This window comes from Oncorhynchus mykiss, chromosome 2 (genome assembly GCF_057628025.1).
Source record: "Oncorhynchus mykiss isolate SJ-2025 chromosome 2, ASM5762802v1, whole genome shotgun sequence".
In the NCBI taxonomy this organism is placed as follows: Eukaryota; Metazoa; Chordata; class Actinopteri; order Salmoniformes; family Salmonidae; genus Oncorhynchus; species Oncorhynchus mykiss.
The window spans coordinates 17070420-17090959 of record NC_143023.1 but is presented as its reverse complement, the minus strand read 5'-3'; the positions used below and the strand labels follow the sequence as shown (position 1 = coordinate 17090959).

At 43.1% G+C, this 20540-nt stretch overlaps 1 protein-coding gene across 2 annotated transcripts; it reads left to right on the top strand.

The window, feature by feature from the left end:
• The first annotated feature begins 3826 nt into the window (after positions 1 to 3826).
• On the top strand, positions 3827 to 20451 carry tars2 (threonyl-tRNA synthetase 2, mitochondrial). 2 transcript variants are annotated; one of them, XM_021622078.3, is made up of 18 exons: positions 3827 to 4027; positions 4556 to 4737; positions 5326 to 5440; positions 5578 to 5699; positions 6141 to 6249; positions 7346 to 7410; positions 7549 to 7627; positions 11488 to 11634; positions 11883 to 11981; positions 13052 to 13218; positions 13305 to 13467; positions 13955 to 14092; positions 14524 to 14601; positions 14712 to 14812; positions 18945 to 19046; positions 19169 to 19241; positions 20027 to 20141; positions 20236 to 20451. In XM_021622078.3, the coding sequence occupies exons 1-18, from the start codon at positions 3944 to 3946 to the stop codon at positions 20376 to 20378; spliced, it is 2082 nt and encodes a 693-aa protein (XP_021477753.3). In that variant the 5' UTR covers positions 3827 to 3943; the 3' UTR covers positions 20379 to 20451. The 2 variants fall into 2 exon arrangements, with proteins under 2 accessions (XP_021477753.3, XP_090046839.1); XM_090190713.1 differs by lacking the exons at positions 3827 to 4027; positions 4556 to 4737; positions 5326 to 5440; positions 6141 to 6249 and having other exon boundaries at positions 5582 to 5699.
• The last annotated feature ends 89 nt before the right edge of the window (positions 20452 to 20540 follow it).

Sequence of the window (20540 nt, the reverse complement as noted above, 5' to 3'; positions counted from 1 at the left end):
CTGTCCATCTCCATTTCTCCAATCTGAGGGGGGAGGAGAGTGAAGAATCGTCCAGTGTAAAGATGCATTTAACAGATAATAATGAGTTGCGGAGACTCTCAGTAGTTGAGGCGGGTGCTTTAGAAGTTTGAACTATGAACCCGCTGTCTCTCTACTAGGCCATCGCTACCTGTATTGTCTTTAATAAAATCCAGTTTCAACCCAACCAAGGGGAGGGTACTACTTTCTTTGATAGTCACTGTCACGGATACCGGTAAGACCAGTCTCAGCAGTTGTCATGGATACCGGTAAGACCAGTCGCAGCTGTATGATAGATGTTATTTTGGTCTAGTTATTCAAAGCTGAATTGAAATGCTGAAACAGTACTTATAACAGTAACGAACAATGTCATTTTTTCCCCCAACTGCTAATTTGTTCTGAGTTGTTTTGGATTTCTTGCTGTGATTTTTGTTGTGGCTGTAGCCTCATGTCAGATGTAAAATATCTATACTTGCCTGTGCATGTGCAGTGCACTGTCTCTGTCCAGTCCAGAAGTTCTTTTCTGTTACTTTTGGCCTGTTCCCTTCGCTACCTTTCCTAGATTTAGTCTCTTCTCTTTCCTCCTTTCCTTCCTCTGACGCTGTACATTTACAACTGTACAATACCAAGTAACACCAATGAAGAAGTGATGAGTGAATTATCTGCAAACATTCATTACTCATTAAGATAATGGACACCTATGTAAATACTCCTCTAAATTTCCCATCAGTTAGTTTATCAGTTTATAGTGTTCTGCTATACATTTCTGAATGGAAGCGATGCTGTTCTGAATCAACGGTACAGAGCAGCTACTACTCTCACTCTGACTGTATGTATGATGTGATGCTTCTCTCTGTCACTGCTGATAACGACCAGATTAATGCAGGCAAGTTGGTTTGTGCACGTTTCCCTGCTGTACAGTAGACTAATGACTTCCCTTCTATCTCGTACCTCAGTTAGACAGCGAGCCACCAGGATGGATTCAGAGATGTAATCATTTTCTTTGAGCAGTTTGTTTAAATAATATTGTCATTCAATGTACTCTTGAGTTTGAAATATGTTTGTTTTGAATAACTTTTGAGTGAAAATGCTTAAGATTTGAGGAATCTAATGGTGTGTGTGTATAGTATGCATTAACTATGTAATGATTCAGTCATGAAGGGGGTGGTTGTGTTATGTTCTCCGTGTTTAGATGCATTGCTATTCTTTTTATGATCATCAATGATGTTCTATCATTAATCTTTTGAGTGTCCAATCCTTTCCGATGCTACTGCTCTCCTCTCTCTACCACTGAGCCGTCCTGTAGTTCAGGGATTTACTATGTTTACCTATGACTGTCACAATTTAGACATACAGCCAGGCATTTACTTCATATGAAGACTTAACAGTTTAAACCACATTCCATGGAGTCTTACTGCATGTGTTTTTGTTTTAAAGACAGCCTCTGCATTTATGAATATTCAATTCATAATCAACCCCTTGGCCTTACCTTTTAGGCATTTGTCGATCTGGGAGGATTACATAGGTGTAAGCCAATCAGAGGCAAGGTGCAGCTATTACCGTATTGCACCTATCCAATCCTTTCATATACGTGAAGTACGTAGTAGAGACTAGGGGTTGATTTGGTGACGGGAACGGGCCACAGAGCACTGACATGAAGACAGTACTGTACCATATCGGTTAAGACCAGTGGTGGCTGGTGGCACTTCAGATGGGGAGGACGGGCTCATAGTAATGGCTGGAACGGAATAAATTGAGTGGTATCAAACACCTTGTTTTCCATGTGTTTTATACCAGTCCATCCATTATTATGAGTTATCCTCTCTTCACCAGCCGCCTCTGGTTGAGTGAGGTAGTCACTGCCATGCTATTACACCCATTGTGAGTTTAGTTATATTGAGTCTGAAGATCCTAACCCAGAAGTGGGTTACCATTTATTGTTTTCTATGCACACACACACACACACGTGATTCCATCCAACAGCATCTACCATACCCATCTGCATTTAACCTTTTTGATTGACACTGATTTTCTTGGTTGTGTAGTTCACATCCCTGCACAGAGCTCTAGTCCACATGTCTCTGCTGTCACATCCATAGTTCCTCCCAAGCCAGTCCACTGCATGTATGACGCACCTTGACGGTCTGGCGTTGAAAGCATTGAAGCCTGTAACCCACCCACCCAATATTCAGTGCAGTCACTGCACAGTACTTTAAATGTATTACCCCTATCCCATTTAATGAAAGGCAGTTGAGATCATATTGTAATATTACCACATCTCAGTGGCTTCCTCTCATCACCTTCATATACTGTTCTGAGAAGACCGGATAGGTGAAAGCAATGTGGGGCAAGTGTGCTAAATATATTTATTTAACCGGTTTCCTTCATTCAGATCAGTGTAGATGAAGGAAAGGATGCAATGAGAGCCATTGAGATGCTCTTCATACAAACAAATAGGTTTCACCTTATGAGAGAACACACGTCTCATATCTGTGTGGTGGTGGGGTTCACAGTATGAGATATTGACGGTAAACAAGTATTTAATTGTGCTTCATAATGGTCCATATTTCAGGTAGTAGGCAATGATCTAATGAGATTTTGGAATCAGTATTTGGGGTAACCTGTGACTTTTAGGGCAACCTGATTTCTAGGGCTTTAACTCAATTTGTCTTTCTGTGATTCCTTGTGTCCTATCTCCTCACCCCTCAAATGTATTTGAGGAGAAGGCCCAAGGTCCCTCTAGGGCATTCTACCCGTTTCATTGTATTTTTAGTGACACTTCACAGGTGGTCCGAAATCCCCAGTTAATTTACTCTAGCGCCCCCAGGCGTTCTTTCAATGTTTTTTCTTATACGAGCCAGTCTGCGTCACTTGCAAATCCCCTTTTCTCTAAAATTATATTGCCGTTTGTTAGTACATCAACACTATGTAACTCTTTGAAGTATATTTTACTTAAATGTAAATAACTTATGTAGAATAAATGAAACCATATTTACGTGTATATCGGTAAAATAAAATGACCAAGTTATGTCTTAACTATTATACACCGACGTCTACAACCACTATAAGCTTTGAACCAATATACCTTATGTGGAAAGAAATAACGAAACCCTATTGATCAGATTGCCATGCGCTCGTTACTGGTGTCTTGAATGTACGAATTGAGATGCCAGTGGCAAGGCTTCTCAAACCAATCCTAGTTATATGCTACTTTATATTAAAACAATGTAAACGAAATAGGCTATTCATACTATTGCTTCCAGAAGTCTGTTGAAAGTAGCCTAATTTCTGCCCCACGTCAGAGGCGAGTACTTTTGAGCTATGTGCGTGTAATAGCCTAATAACGGTGCTCTGAGCTACAATATTCTCTGCTCTTCCTCCATCTTTATGCGGCCAATCAATGAATGGATGTGTGTTACTTGCTGGCTCTCACAGGGACCAACCCGGTTGCCTCACCGTTGATCAATTCTCTTCAGGCGCTGCAAAGATGCAGTGATCTCCTCATATTGGGATGAGTTTCTTGGAACGCTCCACTCTTGATCTTGGGCGTAATTTGACAAAATGTAGGAATTGAGCATACCTATGTTAAATAGATTCAGGTCCTTTTCATGGACTGTCGGTTTTAGATTAATGCTGTGAAGTTAGTCTCGTGTACCTGAAAGTGATCTATCCGAATGTTAAGTACAGATTAGTGGGCGCCACTGAGGTGTATAAAATGAACGGTGAGCGCGCTTTCATTGTTGACGCTCACCAACGTGCGCGCACTTGCCAACGTCAAGTTTCCGCCCTCTTCCCTTGCTGGCCAATCACTTTTCTTCCCCATCTACTTCATTCTTCCGGTATTATGGCCGCTTGCAGTGTAAGGGACAACGAGTGTGAAATGTTATGATTATGAAAAGTTTTCGGTGAAACCGGTGGATTAAGGATGCTCGTGACCGTGATGTTACGGTTTCCCGTGTGTCGGACGTCAGTTCGGGCAGTGCTTCACTGTCAGAGGCGCTTTAGCAAGGTGTGCAAACCGTTTTCTGTTATGAAATGTAGCTGTACTGGCCTGCTCAGTACAGTATCATTGGGTTGTGTAGCCAGCCTTCTCCAAATCAGTGGTGTAGCATTGTCCTATGACCGCTCATGTACATAGGTGTGGGCGTGTCCTCTGACAAACCATTGGATGGATCTATGAATAGCCCTGAAAGTGTTCTTACGGCCAAACAAGACTGCGCTGTAAACTGTCATGTCATTTGTGTCTGTGTGACAAGGTTCTACATTTTTTTAGGGGTGTTTGGTGGGAGGGGACAGTTCTCAATGAAGCATATTATTGGGTTCTCTCTCTCTCTCTGAAATATGCAACTACTAATGTATGTATGATCATAATACCATACATTTTGTTATGAATGCCATATTGTGTGAAGATTTGATTTAAAACGATTACATGGTAATAATATGATCCCCTTGTCTGTATTGTTGTTGTTCATATTGACCCCTGTGCTCTCTTCTTTCCTATTCCCTTGTTTCCTAATTTCTTCCCCTCTGCCTTTAGATACAGGCATCCCCTGCTCTGTCTGAGCGTGTGCGGGTGTTTGAGTCTCTCAGAGAGAGGCAGGGACAGCAGAGGACAAGCGGCACCACGAAACAGGCCTTCAGCGTCCGATTGGCTGATGGCAGGACGATGGATGGCACCACAGGCGTGACCACGCCGTCAATCATCGCTCAAAACGCACGGTAAGCCTCTCAGATGTGTGTGTTATTCAGAATCCTAAAAGTCAGGGAAGGGTTATACCCAGTGCTTGACTTGGAATTCAATAGGTGCTGGTACTTATTTTGAGTTCCGGTACTGTTTTATATTTAGGTAAAGGAACACTGAAATCCTTTTGAGCTAATATTCTATAAGAGGTGCAGGAACTCAAGCAGCAGAAATGTTGAGGTGCTGGTACTCTGCTCCATTGAGCTACTGTCCAATTCAAGCACTGTGTATCCCTCAGAACACGTGTCGTGTTTAGACAGGTAGCCCAATTCTCTTATTTTTTCCCGCTATTTGGTCCATTGATTCATCAGATCTTTTCACATCAGGTCGTTTTCAGAGCTGGTCTGATTGGTCAAAAGACCAATTAGTGGAAAAAAATATCAGAATTGGGCTGCCTGTCTAAATGCAGCCTTAGTAACTCCCTGCAGAGTCCTACAGGCCTTTCTCAGTCCCTGGGACACATAGGTGTCCCATCTCTTTGCTTTCAGATTGGAATTTGGTGAAATTGGATAGGTGTAAGCAAACATATTGACATTCTCTAACCCTCCAACACTCCATGTCTGCAGTGTGAAAGGTGCTCTGGTCTGCAGGGTGAATGGAGAGCTGTGGGAGCTGCTTCGCCCCCTGGAGGCTGACTGTGAACTACAGCTGCTAGGCTTCAACACCACAGAGGGCAAACAGGTACTTAATAAGGACATTCTCATTCATCTAACCCAATAGAATATGTTACATGTAGAGCAGTCAGAGGCAGAGGTTGACCTCTTCTCTATCTTATCCCCTCTCGCTCATCTCTTTCATTTCCTCAATTTCTCCCCCAGGCGGTGTGGAGGACAGGAGCATGTGTTGTGGGGTGGGTGTTAGAGAGGGTGTTTGGGGTGGATGTGTGCAGAGAGGGTGTGTCAGAGTCCGGCCTCTACTGTGACCACCTCCCGGAGAACAGGTAAGATATTTCCCTCTCTTTGTAATGTAATATAATATATGCTATTTTGCAGATGCTTTTATCCAAAGCAACTTAGTCATGACATTTTACCCCACTAACCATCCCCTCATCTTTTGGCACCCCTTTAAGACAGAAAAGCTGCTTGGAGGGAGGGAGGGAGGGAGGGAAGGATGCATTTGTTCTCTAACAGAGCCCCTGGGAGCAGCTATCATGTAAATGGGATATTTTTTTATTTATTTTAATACATTTGCTAAAATGTCTTAAACTGTTTTTGCTTTGTCATTATGGGTCTTGTGGATAGATTGAGGGGGGGGGGAAAGATTGAATCCATTTTAGAATAAGGCTGTATCGTAGCAAAATGTAGAAGTTGAGTGGTTTGAATACTTTCCGAATGCACTGTATACACAGAGAAACAGTACTTACCCCTGGTCTCTCTCCCAGTGCCCTGTCCCTAGCTGAGCTAGAGGAGAGATGTAAGGAGGCCGCTGGCCAGAAGCTTCCTCTCTCTAGACTGGAGCTGAACAGGCAGGAAGTTACAGAGCTCTTCCAGGTCAGAGGTCATTGGCTCTGTTTGTCTGTCATTGGCTGCATCTGAAATGGCATCCTATTTCTTATGTAGTTCCCTATATAGGGAATAGCGTGCCATTTAGGACATAGCCATTGTGGTTGGAAACAGGCATTTGGCTCAATACCAGTACTATTTTGGATCTTACCTGCACTAAATGTATTTGGCTTAGAGTGTTTGGTTAGTCGTGTAATGACGCAGGGATAGTATGAAGTTGGTACTGTCGTGGAATAATCAGAATTTGTTGGTAACATATGTAAGATGTTTTATATTCATCATATGTTTGTAAGTTACTTCTCACCAAGAATGTTATTTTTGTATAATACTGTGGCAGGGTTGCAGTATCTGTTCTATGTCAAGACTAAGTTGCATGGGCCGCAGAGAGGGGAGAGGTCAAAGTGTCATCATGTGTAAACATATCTTTTGCTCCACTGTGTCTGTGTGCCAGTCCCTACTTTCCCATCGGGGAAAGGAGGATGGCAGTGTCTGGAATCAATCTATCCTCTCCGTGAGCTTGTCCAGGATTGGTTGTATTTAGAGTTGGTTGTATCTAAATGACAATTTGATATGTCTGTTGATATGGAGGATTGGTTTATGGTTCTGGGGTTTGAGTAAGGAGACAAAGCTGAACGATGAATTATTCCGATGCTGTCTTATCCTGTGTGTGTCTTTGCTATAAAGGACCTCATTTGAAATGTGGAAGGGGCTCTCAGATAATTCATTGAGAGACACTGAATTTATCTGAGAGTCACAGGATTGTGATAGAACTGATATAATTAAAGATGGACTTTGATAACTAACTCTGACTTGTGTGTGGTTTGCTCCCATGATTTGGTAGGTAGAGGAAATTTCCACGACAGTACAGAATGAGACATTTGATGGCATTACGGTTATGGCCCACAGTATTCTAGAATGTAGGTGTGTTGCTTTGCTCCCACCTGTAGAAGCTTGTGGAATTGACTGTTTACATGTGTTGTCTTTAACCTCTGTAATGGTCATCTAGGAATGTCTGTAATTCAAGGGGTGTGGCCGTGATACACTAGTGTGTATGTGTACTAACTGACTTTGTTCTGTCATCTAGGGCAATGCTCTGAGACTCCAGTTGATTGAAGAACAGATGAGTGGTCCTACTGTCACAGTCTACAGGTTTGTTGTTCAACATCTCACAGCCTGATGCAACACACACACCACATGGTAATGCTACAGTCATGGTCTGTTTTTTAGGAGAAATGACTGTATACTAGGATGATATGTCCATCTCTTCCTGTTCCGTGTGTGGGTCAGGTGTGGAGACAGCATAGGAGTCTGCAATGGTCCTCTCCTCCCTAACACTGGTCTCCTCAAGGTCTTCAAGATGCTGCAGGTATGTGTGTGTATGTGTGTGTGTGTCAACCTGCCTGCATATCAGTTCAGTGAGGAATATATTGTTCTTGCCTTCTTCTCATGACATCTAAACTACACTGGGTGTAAAAATTGAATGTACAGGATAAAAAAACAACAGTAAAATGGGTTTCCATCGCATCTTCATCTCTACTGATGGTTTTGTCACAAACCATGTTGAGTTATGTAGCGAATGTTCTCACTCTGGTCCGGGCATGTGTGCTGTAGCCAACAGCTGGCACATAGTGTGGGTATAGCCTACATGATGAGATTATTATATTTGTTAAAAGGCAGCCAAGCATCCAGACCCTTGATACAGTATTTGGAAAGGAGCATCAAGCTCATCACCTTGTGTTTTCACCACCCTGAAGTTCATAACTTGTTTAATCTGTACTCTAATAAACTGCATGCTTTCCTGACGTGTCGTAGTGGGAGGACCACACAGACATGTCATCGCGTGACTCCAAGTTTACTTCGTTGTGCTGGTTATTATATAAATATCTGCTCATAAAAGCATTTCCACCGCCATTTTAATTTTAGACACTAAATGATCCCACCTTGTCTAGCGTATTTTGTCTACGTTTGGAAAGTTTACCGACAAATTTGCTGTTTCCATCCATCCTGTCATGACTTTTTTTAACCAACATGTACTTTACTCGCATACAAAGGTTGGATGGAAACCTGGTTACTGTTTAACTCATAACATGGGCTGTGACATTACCATGCAATATAGCCATTAACTCTGACCTCTTCCTGATACTAATGTGTACTGGGACTGCACAGGTCACACTGGAAATTCCTTACTGGTAAATGACAATCACTTGGCAGTCACTAGCCAGTTAAATGACGCACTGGAGACTAACAAGTCAGAACAACATGTCACACGGAAGACAAGCAAAACAAAACGCTTCTTGTTTTTTTCCTAGAACCATTAGAATTGTAGCTTGGTAGCCCGTGATGCCAACAATGGCCTATTTGCTGGTGCTGAGCAATTAGTGCTTGAGGTCTGTTCAGTTTCGGTTTGATCTGGTTTATCTCTAGAGAAACTGCGTATCGAGCTCACAGAAAAATTAATGAACTAAATCAAATTCTAATTATTGAACTGACGTTGGTCAATTAGTTGTTTTAAAAAACAACATTTCGGTTAATCGCTCAGCACTACTGTTTGCTTTCAAAGTGGAATTTCCATAATGGTATTGTACTGGTCAGAATGGAATTTCCACTTTCCACGCTGGGAGAGCAATAGCCACAGGATATTGTGATTGTCAGTGACCAGTTTCCTGCCCCCGCCAAGTCAAATCCTGTCAATCTTTATTGTCCCAAGGGGAAACGCAGCCCCTGCCCATTATCTGTAGAGCAGTGGTTCCAAAATGGTGGCTTGGAACCACTGCTCTACAGATAATGGTCAGGGGCTGCGTTTCCCCTTGGGACAATAAAGATTGACAGGATTTGACTCACTACCTACCGGTCAAATGTTTGGACACCTAATTCAAGTGTTTTTCTTTATTTGTACTATTTTCTACATTGTTGAATAATAGTGAAGACATCAACACTATGAAATAACACATGGAATCATGTAGTAACCAAAAAAGTGTTTAACAAATCAAAATATATTTTATATTTGAGATTCTTCAAAGTAGCCACCCTTTTGCTTTGATGACAGCTTTGCACACTCTTGGCATTATCTCAACCAGCTTCAGGAGGTAGTCACCTGGAATGCAGTTCAATTAACCTTTCTGATCTCCCCATCCCGGATCCGGGATCGTGAATACAGACTCAAGCTCATTACCATAACGCAACGTTAACTATTCATGAAAATCGCAAATGAAATGAAATAAATATGCTAGCTCTCAAGCTTAGCCTTTTGTTAACAACACTGTCATCTCAGATTTTCAAAATATGCTTCTCAACCATTGCAAAACAAGCATTTGTGTAACCGTATTGATGGCTAATGTAGAATTTAGCGTAGCATTTAGCATTAGCATTCAGCTGGCAACATTTACACAAAAAAACAGAAAAGCATTCAAATAAAATCATTTACCTTTGAAGAACTTCAGATGTTTTCAATGAGGAGACTCTCAGATAGCAAATGTTCAGTTTTTCCTGAAAGATTATTTGTTTAGGACAAATCGCTCCGTTTTCTGCGTCACGTTTAGCTATGAAAAAACCCCTGCATCCAGGATTGTGTAAATCTATCAGCAAGCTCATTAGCATAACACAACGTTAACTATTCATGAAAATCGCAAATGAAATGAAATAAATATGCCATCTCTCAAGCTTAGCCTTTTGTAAACAACACTGTCATCTCAGATTTTCAAAATATGCTTCTCAACCATAGGAAAACAATCATTTGTGTAAAAGTAGCTAGCTAGCGTAGCATTTAGCGTTAGCATTAGCGTTAGCATCCAGCACGCAACATTTCAACAAAAACATAAAAGCCTTCAAATAAAATCATTTACCTTTGAAGAACTTCAGATGTTTTCAATGAGGAGACTCTCAGTTAGATAGCAGATGCTCAGTTTTTCCAAAAAGATTATTTGTGTATTAGAAATAGCTCCGTTTTGTACATCACATTTGGCTACCAAAAAAAAACGAAAATTCAGTCCTCAAAACGCGAACTTTTTTCCAAATTAACTCCATAATATCGACTGAAAACATGGCAAACGTTGTTTAGAATCAATCCTCAAGGTGTTTTTCACATATCTCTTCGATGATATATCGTTCGTGGAAGCATGGTTTCCCCTCTCAATCAAATGGAAAAATACTTGCACATGGCTTTACGCACCAGTTTCGACGCAGGACACCAGGCGGACACTTGGAAAATGTAGTCTCTTATGGTCAATCTTCCAATGATATGCCTACAAATACGTCACAATGCTGCCGACATCTTGGGGAAACGGCAGAAGGTCTAAGCTTATTCCTGTCGCATTCACAGCCATATAAGGAGACATTAGAAAACAGAGCTTCAGAAATTCTGCTCATTTCCTGTTTAACGTATGATCTTGGTTTCGCCTGTAGAATGAGTTCTGGGGCACTTACAGACAAAATCTTTGCAGATTCGGAAACTTCAGAGTTTTCTTTCCAAAACTGTCAAGAATATGCATAGTCGAGCATATTTTTGTGACAAAATATCGCGCTTAAAACGGGAACGTTTTTTATCCAAAAATGAAATAGCGCCCCTAGAGATGCAACTGGTTTTAACAGGTGTACCGCCTTAGTGCAGTCGCAAAAACCATCAAGCTCTATGATAAAACTGGCTCTCATGAGGACCCACACAAGAATGGAAGAGGATAAGTTCATTAGAGTTAACTGCACATCAGATTGCAGCCCAAATTAATGCTGGTTGGACTTACTGCCAAATTCTCTAAAATGACGGCTTATGGTAGAGATATTAACATGACATTTTCTGGCCACAGCTCTGGTGGACATTCCTGCAGTCAGCATGTCAATTGCACGCTCCCTATAAAACCTGAGACATCTGTGGCTTTGTGTTGTGCAACACAACGCACATTTTAGAGTGGCCTTTTATTGACCACAGCACAAGGTGCACCTGTGTAATGATCATGCTGTTTAATCAGTTTCCATCCACCTGCCACACCTGTCAGGTGGATAGATTATCTTGGCAAAGGAGAAATGCTCACTAACAGTGATGTAAAAAAAATTGTTCACAAAAATGGAGAGAAATAAGCTTTTTATGCGTATGGAACATTTCAGGGATCTTTTATTTCAGCTCACCTGGGCATGTTGCCTTTTATATTTTGGTTCAGTATATTTCTCTTTTCTGCTACTCTCTCTCTTTCTCTGTCACACTCTGTCTTGTCTGTCCCCCCTCTTTCTGTTCAGGTGTCTCCCGTAACGTTGACCAATCCTGTTGGCACGTCAGGCGTGATGCGTGTGATGGGTGTGGCCTTCCCAGGAGAGAGGGAGAGGGAGGAGTGGGAGAGGGAACAGGAGGAGACACGGAAGAGGGACCACAGGCGCATCGGCAAGGTGAGGTGGATGAGGAGCGGGAAGAAAAAAGATCTAGGCCCAATAAGCATAGATATATAAACAACCGGAGACAGGTTGTCATTGGCATGGCAGAGCTACTGTAGCTAGCGGAGTAGTGTAGAAACTATTGCTAACAAACTAACCTATTTTAGCAGGCTAGCTTAGCATCTTGGCTAACTGAGAGGCAAGTACGACGGTGTCTCAAATGGAGCGTATACTGACATGGGGGAGGTGTGTTTTGCCTCCAGGACCAGGAGCTGTTCTTCTTTAATGACGTCAGTCCTGGAAGCTGCTTCTTCCTGCCTAAAGGAGCTCACATCTACAACACACTCGCTGACTTTATCAAGGTAACACACGCGCACACACAGACGCATCACAATTTTTATGCTTGAAATGTTAGTCTATTTTATATCAATAAAAACACACAAATGTGTGTTTACACAAAAATGTACTATACTTACCAATCCTATCTTACTAGCTACTGCTTCTACAAAATAGATCAGATATTCACAGGAAGCCTATCTCTGCAGCCAACTCCAACACCCCCGGAATGGCTTGTAGTTTCTCCATCAGAAAAATGCCACTGGTCTCCTGGTCCCAGTTTTTCACAAGTTGTCTATCTGTATTTCGTCTATGGGATAGTGTTAAATGCATAGAAATAGAATGGTCAAACCATTAACTTGAATTAGGAGTCCAGTTCTATTCATTCTATTGCTATGCATTTAACACTATCTGACAGATAAACATTGTCAAATAAACGTAATTTAATTGTTGCAAACAGCACAGTTAGTCACCAACACTCTGGATAACATGCAGACAGCCTAACCAGCTCTGCTAGGGTGAGTAAAATGGTCAGAGTGAGGTGTTCTCTCATTTGTGTCTGGAAGAAGCTAGCAAGTTAGCCAACTTTAGCCAGTTGGGTGATTAACTGCCGTTGTGAGGTCAGAACGCTCGATCAACCCTACTCCTCGGTCAGGGCGTCCAGTGTGTGCTCTGAAAGCTCCTAGAGCGGAGCGCTCTTAATTTACCAATGGAGAATCTGACAACACTCTGAATTGACGAACGCCCAGAGCGCTCTCTGAGCACACTCTGGAACTCCAGAGTGAATTTATTAACACCCCCTTAGTATTTTATATGATTTTAGAATAGAATGGCCACAACAATCAGCAAAGTACCCTTCCGTGTACACACACACACACAGCCACTAATTCAAACATCTTTACCATGACGGTGACCTCAGGACACTCCTGTTGTAGTCAGGAAATCACCCCAATTACTACACTGTGACTGTCCGTTTTCCAAATAACCCTGGATGACACACGCACAGAGAAGAAATGTGTCTGTAATAATTAAGTTGTTACATCTCTGTTCCTCCCTTTCTCTCCACCCCTCCCTTCTCGCCATCTCCCCCCCCCAGACTGAGTACAGGAGGCGTGGCTTCCATGAGGTTGTGACCCCTACTCTATACAGCACTGCACTGTGGGAGCGTTCGGGACACTGGGAACACTACAGTGAAAACATGTTTACTGTGACCGGTGACACACACACCTATGCACTCAAACCCATGAACTGTCCAGCACACTGGTGAGAACACACACACCTCTACATTCTGTCTTACTCTGCCCCACACACTGTTCAGGACTTCTCAATAACAGCTCTCTCTGTTCCAGTCTGATGTTTGAGCAGCGTGTAAGGTCATGGAAGGAGCTCCCGTTGCGTTGGGCCGATTTCGGGGCACTGCATCGGAACGAGCTGTCCGGCGCTCTGGGTGGTCTCACCCGGGTCCGCAGGTTCTGCCAGGACGACGCACACATCTTCTGCACTCCCGAACAGGTACACACACACCCGATTCCTGTCATTTGAACCTTTTGGGATATTTGTCTCACATTTTCTACCCTGGAATTCCTAGGACAGCAGACAGTGGGAGAAAGTGTGATTGTATCCCTGACTCCCCCAATGATTCCCTTATCCTATTAAACCACACGCACACTTGCGCTTATACACACACTGATTCACATGATATTGTGAGGTTTGTTTTCCACTTTGGCTAATCCAATCACTGGAGCAGTCAATACATCAACTGTTCCTCCTCACTCATCTCTGTTAACCTTTAACCCCTGGACTCATCTCTAAGTTAACCCTTAACCCCGAAAGCCCTGGACTCTCCAGTTTCACATCTGTTTATTTATACTGTCTTTTACAATGTTGCATTTACTTTCTCTATTCTGTCTCCATCACTCTGTCCTCCTTTTCTGGCTGTACTCCTGCCCCCCAATCCCTTCCTGTACCCCCACCCCCCCACACACTCTCTCTCTGTCAGTTGGAGGAGGAGATCATAGCGTGTTTGGACTTTGTGAGGAGTGTGTATCGAGTATTTGGATTCTCCTTCCACTGTCTCCTCTCCACCCGACCTACACCCTGCCTGGGGGAGCCTGCACTGTGGGACCATGCTGAGCAGGTACACACACCACACCACACACACACACACAACATACAGACAGATGTACACGCACAGAGCCAGCTGTGTAAATGTGTTTACTGTCCAACAAGTGATGTCTATAAATCCCAGCACATAGCCTCTATTGTAATCATAATGACATCACGTAATAAGGGACACTTATCCAATCAGTGTTGATATATGGCCATGTGGATGTGACGAACTCAAAGCCCTGTCTGTTCTGTGGCTGCTGTCTATGCCCCCTGCCTCTTCCTCTGTGGAGTAAAGCTCAGGAAATTAACACAGAGAGGAGAAGCTCAATGAAGAAATGAGATCCTTTCTTTCCATTTTACTCTTTCCTATTTTCTTTCCCTCTTTCACTCCCCTCCTTCTTGTCCCCCCCCTCACTCTCCTCTCTCTCTACCTCTCTCTGTCTCTTTCTCTCTGAGCAGCAGTTGGAGAGGAGTCTGCAGCAGTTTGGAGAGCGCTGGCAGTTCAACCCAGGAGATGGAGCGTTCTACGGGCCGAAGGTCAGTTACACAAGACCCTTCTGTCTGAACGTTGTGTAACGCTGCAACCCGCCCTGAACAGAGCCTTGTTATTAACACTCACACATTCCCACATCTTCCTGTTGTCCTAGATTGACATTCAGATCAAGGACGCCATTGGTCGACAGCACCAGTGTGCCACCATCCAATTGGACTTCCAGCTACCAATCAGATTTGACCTGCAGTATGTGGGGTGAGTCACTCATCTATGTCAGTTCAACCTGTGTGTTCTGGGATGTTCCCTGATGCAGCTTCTGCTCTTATCTAACTGATGGTAGATTTAATTGGGTTGCACATGGCTGGCAACATTATTAGAATGAGGGAATTTTAAAGCTAGAATCCTAAGTTGTTGCATCTGTTTTTGGACTTATAAATGAATTTTATATATATATATATATATATATATATATCTCAGCAAAAAAGAAACATCCCTTTTCAGGACCCTGTCTTTCAAAGATAATTAGTAAAAAACAGAATGGCCTCCCGGGTGGCGCAGTGGTTAAGGGCGCTGTACTGCAGCGCCAGCTGTGCCATCAGAGTCCCCGGGTTCGCGCCCAGGCTCTGTCGTAACCGGCCGCGACCGGGAGGTCCGTGGGGCGACGCACAATTGGCCTAGCGTCGTCCGGGTTAGGGAGGGATTGGTCGGTAGGGATCTCCTTGTCTCATCGCGCACCAGCGACTCCTGTGGCGGGCCGGGCGCAGTGCGCGCTAGCGAAGGTTGCCAGGTGCACGGTGTAGCCTCCGACACATTGGTGCGGCTGGCTTCCGGGTTGGATGCGCGCTGTGTTAAGAAGCAGTACGGCTGGTTGGGTTGTGTATCGGAGGACGCATGACATTCAGCCTTCGTCTCTCCCGAGCCCGTACGGGAGTTGTAGCAATGAGACAAGATAGTAGCTACTACAACAATTGGATACTACGAAATTGGGGAGAAAAAGGGGTAAAATAAAAATAAAAAAAAACAGAATAACTTCACAGATCTTCATTGTAAAGGGTTTAACCACAGTTTCCCATGCTTGTTCAATGAACCATAAACAATTAATGAACATGCACCTGTGGAACGGTCATTTAGACACTAACACAATTACGGTCACAGTTATGAAAACTTAGGACACTAAAGAGGCCTTTCTACTGCAAGGAAGCATGAGGACTGTGGCCAGGGCAATATATTGCAATGTCCGTACTGTGAGACGCCTAAGACAGCGCTACAAGGAGACAGGACGGTGGCCTCACAGTGGCAGACCACGTGTAACAACACCTGCACAGGATCGGTACACACCTGCGGGACAGGTACAGGATGGCAACAACAACTGCCCGAGTTACACCAGGAACACACAATCCACACACAACATCAGTGCTTAGAATGTCCTCAATAGGCTGAGAGAGGTTGGACTGAGGGCTTGTAGGCCTGTTGTAAGGCAGGTCCTCACCAGACATCACCGGCAACAACATCGCCTATGGGCACAAACTCACCGTCGCTGGACCAGGAAAAAAGTGCTCTTCACTGACGAGTTACGGTTTTGTCTCACCAGGGGTGATGGTCGGATTCGCGTCTAGGGCTATTCCCCCCAGAAATGTCCGGGAACTTGCAGGTGCCTTGGTGGAGGAGTGGGGTAACATCTCACAGCCAGAACTGGCAAATCTGGTACAGTCCATGAGGAGGAGATGCACTGTAGTACTTAATGCAGCTGATACTAACTGTTACTTACTAAATACTTACTATTTTGACACCCCACTTTGTTCAGGGACACATTATTCCATTTCTGTTAGGCACATGTCTGTGGAACTTGTTCATTTTCTCTCAGTTGTTGAATCTTGTTATGTTCATACAAATATTTACACATGTTAAGTTTACTAGAGATAAACGCAGTTGACAGTGAGAGGATGTTTATTTTTTTGCTGAGTGTTTATACGTACATACATACACTTAGGTTAGAGTCATTAAAACTAGTTTTTCAACCTCTCCACAAATTTCTGGTTGCCAAAACTATAGTTTGTTAACCAGAAATTTGTGGAAAGTCGGTTAGGACATCTACTTTGTGCATGACACAAGTCATTTTTCCAACAATTGTTTACAGACAGATTATTTCACTTATAATTCACTGTATCACAATTCCAGTGGGTCAGAAGTTTACACACACTAAGTTGACTGTACCTTTAAACAGCTTGGAACATTCCAGAGAATTATGTCATGGCTTTAGAAGCTTCTAATTTAAATCATTTGAGTCAATTGGAGGTGCACCTGTGGATGTATTTCAAGGCCTACCTTCAAACTCAGTGCGTCTTTACTTGATATCATGGGAAAATCAAATGAATTCAGGCAACAACTCAGATTTTTTTTTTTGTTCACCTCCACAAGTTTGATTTATCCTTGGGAGCAATTTCCAAATGCCTGAAGGTACCACATTCATCTGTACAAACAATAGTACGCAAGTATAAACACCATGGGACCACACAGCCGTCATACCGCTCAGGAAGGAGACAAGTTCTGTCTCCTAGAGATGAACGTACTTTGGTGCGAAAAGTGCAAATCAATCGCAGAACAACAGCAAAGGTCCTTGTGAAGATGCTGGAGGAAACGGGTACAAAAGTATCAGATTGTAGGATTTTTAATGAATTTATTTGCAAATTATGGTGGAAAATAAGTATTTGGTCAATAACAAAAGTTTATCTCAATACTTTGTTATATACCCTTTGTTGGCAATGACAGAGATCAAACATTTTCTGTAAGTCTTCACAAGGTTTTCACACACTGTTGCTGGTATTTTGGCCCATTCCTCCATGCAGATCTCCTCTAGAGGAGTGATGTTTTGGGGCTGTTGCTGGGCAACACAGACTTTCAACTCCCTCCAAAGATTTTCTATGGGGTTGAGATCTGGAGACTGGCTAGGCCACTCCAGGACCTTGAAATGCTTCTTACGGGCAGAACTGAAAAACCGTGTGCGAGCAAGGAGGCCTACAAACCTGACTTAGTTACACCAGCTCTGTCAGGAGGAATGGGACAAAATTTACCCAACTTACTGTGGGAAGCTTGTGGAAGGCTACCCAAAACGTTTGACCCAAGTTAAACAATTTAAAGGCAATGCTACCAACTACTAATTGAGTGGTGATCCTAACCGACCTAAGACAGGGAATTTTTACTAGGATTAAATGTCAGGAATTCAAAAAAATGAGTTTAAATGTATTTGGCTAAGGTGTAAACTTCCAACTTCAACTGTACATACACACACTACCGTTCAAAGGTTTGGGGTCACTTAGAAATGTCCTTGTTTTTGGAAGAAAATAAAAACAATTGTCCATAAAATAACATCACATTGATCAGAAATAGGGTGTAGAGAGTCATTTACAACATCAGCAATTGTAGCTGGAAACGGCTGATTAAAAAAAAATAATAATAATGGAATGTCTACATAGATGTACAGAGGCCAATCATCAGCAACCATCACTCCTGTGTTCCAATTGCAAGTTGTGTTAGCTAAGTTTATCATTTGAAAAGGCTAATTGATCATTAGAAAACCCTTTTGCAAGTATGCTAGAACAGCTGAAAACTGTTATGCTGATTTTAAAGAAGCAATAGAACTGGCCTTCTTTAGACTAGTTGAGTATCTGGAGCATCAGCATTTATGGGTTCGATTACAGCCTCAAAATTGCCAGAAACATAGAGCTTTCTTCTAAAACTCGTCAGTCTATTCTTGTTCTGAGACATGAAGACTATTCCATGTGAGAAATTGCCAAGAAACTGAAGATCTTGTACAAAGCTGTGTACTACTCCCTTCATAGAACAGCACAAACTGGCTATAACCAGAATAGAAAGAGGAGTGGGAGGCCCCGGTGCACAACTGAGCAAAAGGACAAGTACATTAGTGTCTAGTTTGAGAAACAGACGCCTCACAAGTCCTCAACTGGCAGTTTTATTAAATAGTACCCGCAAAACACCAGTCTCAATGTCAGCAGTGAAGTGGAGACTCTGCCTAGAAAGCCAGCATCCCAGAGTTGCAAAGAAAAAGCCATATCTCAGACTGGGCAAAAGAACAGACACTGGACAATGTTTGTAAACAACATAAATAAACACTGTATAGCCTCATAACAAGGTTAAACACATGATGATATCATGGATGGTCAGTCCTTGCATCCATAGCTCTGAATTTCACAGTGGTTACATTTCTCCAGGCTCATCAGCTTTTTACCAAAACAGAGGTGTGGTGTCCACTTTGTTATTGTAGCTTTAAGATTGAAGTGATCATCTCTACCCCTTTCTCCCAACATCTTTCTCTCTTCCCTCACCCTCTCTCTCCCTTGCTCTCTTTCACCCTTTGTCTCGCTCTCAGGGGGGATGGAGAGACCCACAGACCAGTGATGGTCCACAGAGCTGTTCTGGGATCACTGGAACGCATGATCGCTATATTGGCTGAGAATTTTTGGGGGAAATGGTGAGAAGTGTGTCTGTATGTCTGTGATTTGATTAATCTAAAATGATACCGTTTTGGTTCTCGCTCTCTTACCCACATTTCTCTTACTCACTCAGTTTCTCTTTCCTTTCCGTCTCTTTCAGGCCTCTGTGGTTGTCTCCAGCGCAGGTCATGATTATTCCTGTAGGGGGAGGTAGTGAGTCATATGCGCAACAGGTCAGGACTCATAATATCAGATCTGGGTCCATATGTATCAAGTGTCTCAGATTTGGAGTGCTGATTTAGGGTCAGTTTTGCATTTTGGATCTCAATTCTTAAGATTAAATGAAAAGGAGGAACCTGGTCCTAGATCAGCACTCCTGCTCTGAGACACATTATACACATGGCCCTTGTACTGCAGGCTGAAATCAAACCCCCCCCATACACGCGACCAAACACAACATGACTCAGCACACATCAAAAGCTGTACCCCTCAGTGACTCCAGAGGTCGAAGGCTAATCCAACACTGTACCCATACACGGTTCATGACTCTGAAAAGGACTTGATTTGAGGTTAATTTTGATCAGGTTTTCGTACATGCCACTACTCACATATCAATATATTCTACAAGTTCCATCTGCCACATGATGAATGAGCCAGCAGCAGGTAAGACCAAACACAGGAGATAACATGGAATATAGACATGTAATGTTTCTGAGGCCTTCATCAGGACACGGCTCCTGTTTCTGTCTTAACTTGTCTTGTAAAAAGCCTGCCAGTCACAACATTGCCAATACATCCTCCTGTATGTAATGCGCATGTAGCCCCAGGGGAGGAGAATCTATCAACACTGCTGATCTGGGGTCTGTCATGATGATACATAGACAGGTAATACAGCCACCAGTGTCTCGGCCCTCAGGGTGGATTTTAAAAGGTGCCCTCCTCTCTGTTATTCTACCGTAGCCTGGTTCCTGTCTCCTCTACCACCACTGTGAGTGATGTGTGTTTTGCTCTTGTTAAGGTGGTCCGACAGTTCCGCGAGGCTGGCTTCATGGCTGACGCGGATGATGACCAGGGTGCCACCTTAAATAAGAAGATCCGCTCTGCACAGCTGGCCCAGTACAACTACATATTTGGTAAGAGTGCGTGGGTGAACATGGATTAGATTACTGCCACAACTTGTAAACATTTTGATTCAATAATAGTTTATTTCTGTGTGTGTGTGTCCAGTGGTAGGTGAGAAGGAGTGTGTGAGTGGCACGGTGAGTGTAAGGACCAGAGGGGGGAAGCAGCTAGGGAGGAGACCGACAGAGGAGGTCCTGGCATCACTCACACACCTACGAGACGCACGGAGCAACCAGGATGACTTCTAACACACACACACCTGTTGTTGATGAAGAATTGCTCACTGTACTTTTGTAATAAAATATAACTTAAATGTTTAAACTCTGCTGGGTGTCTTTTGAACACACTTTTTCTGTGTAACTGTCATTATGGACATGGTTATGTTAATGGAGCTGGTGTGTGTAACTGTC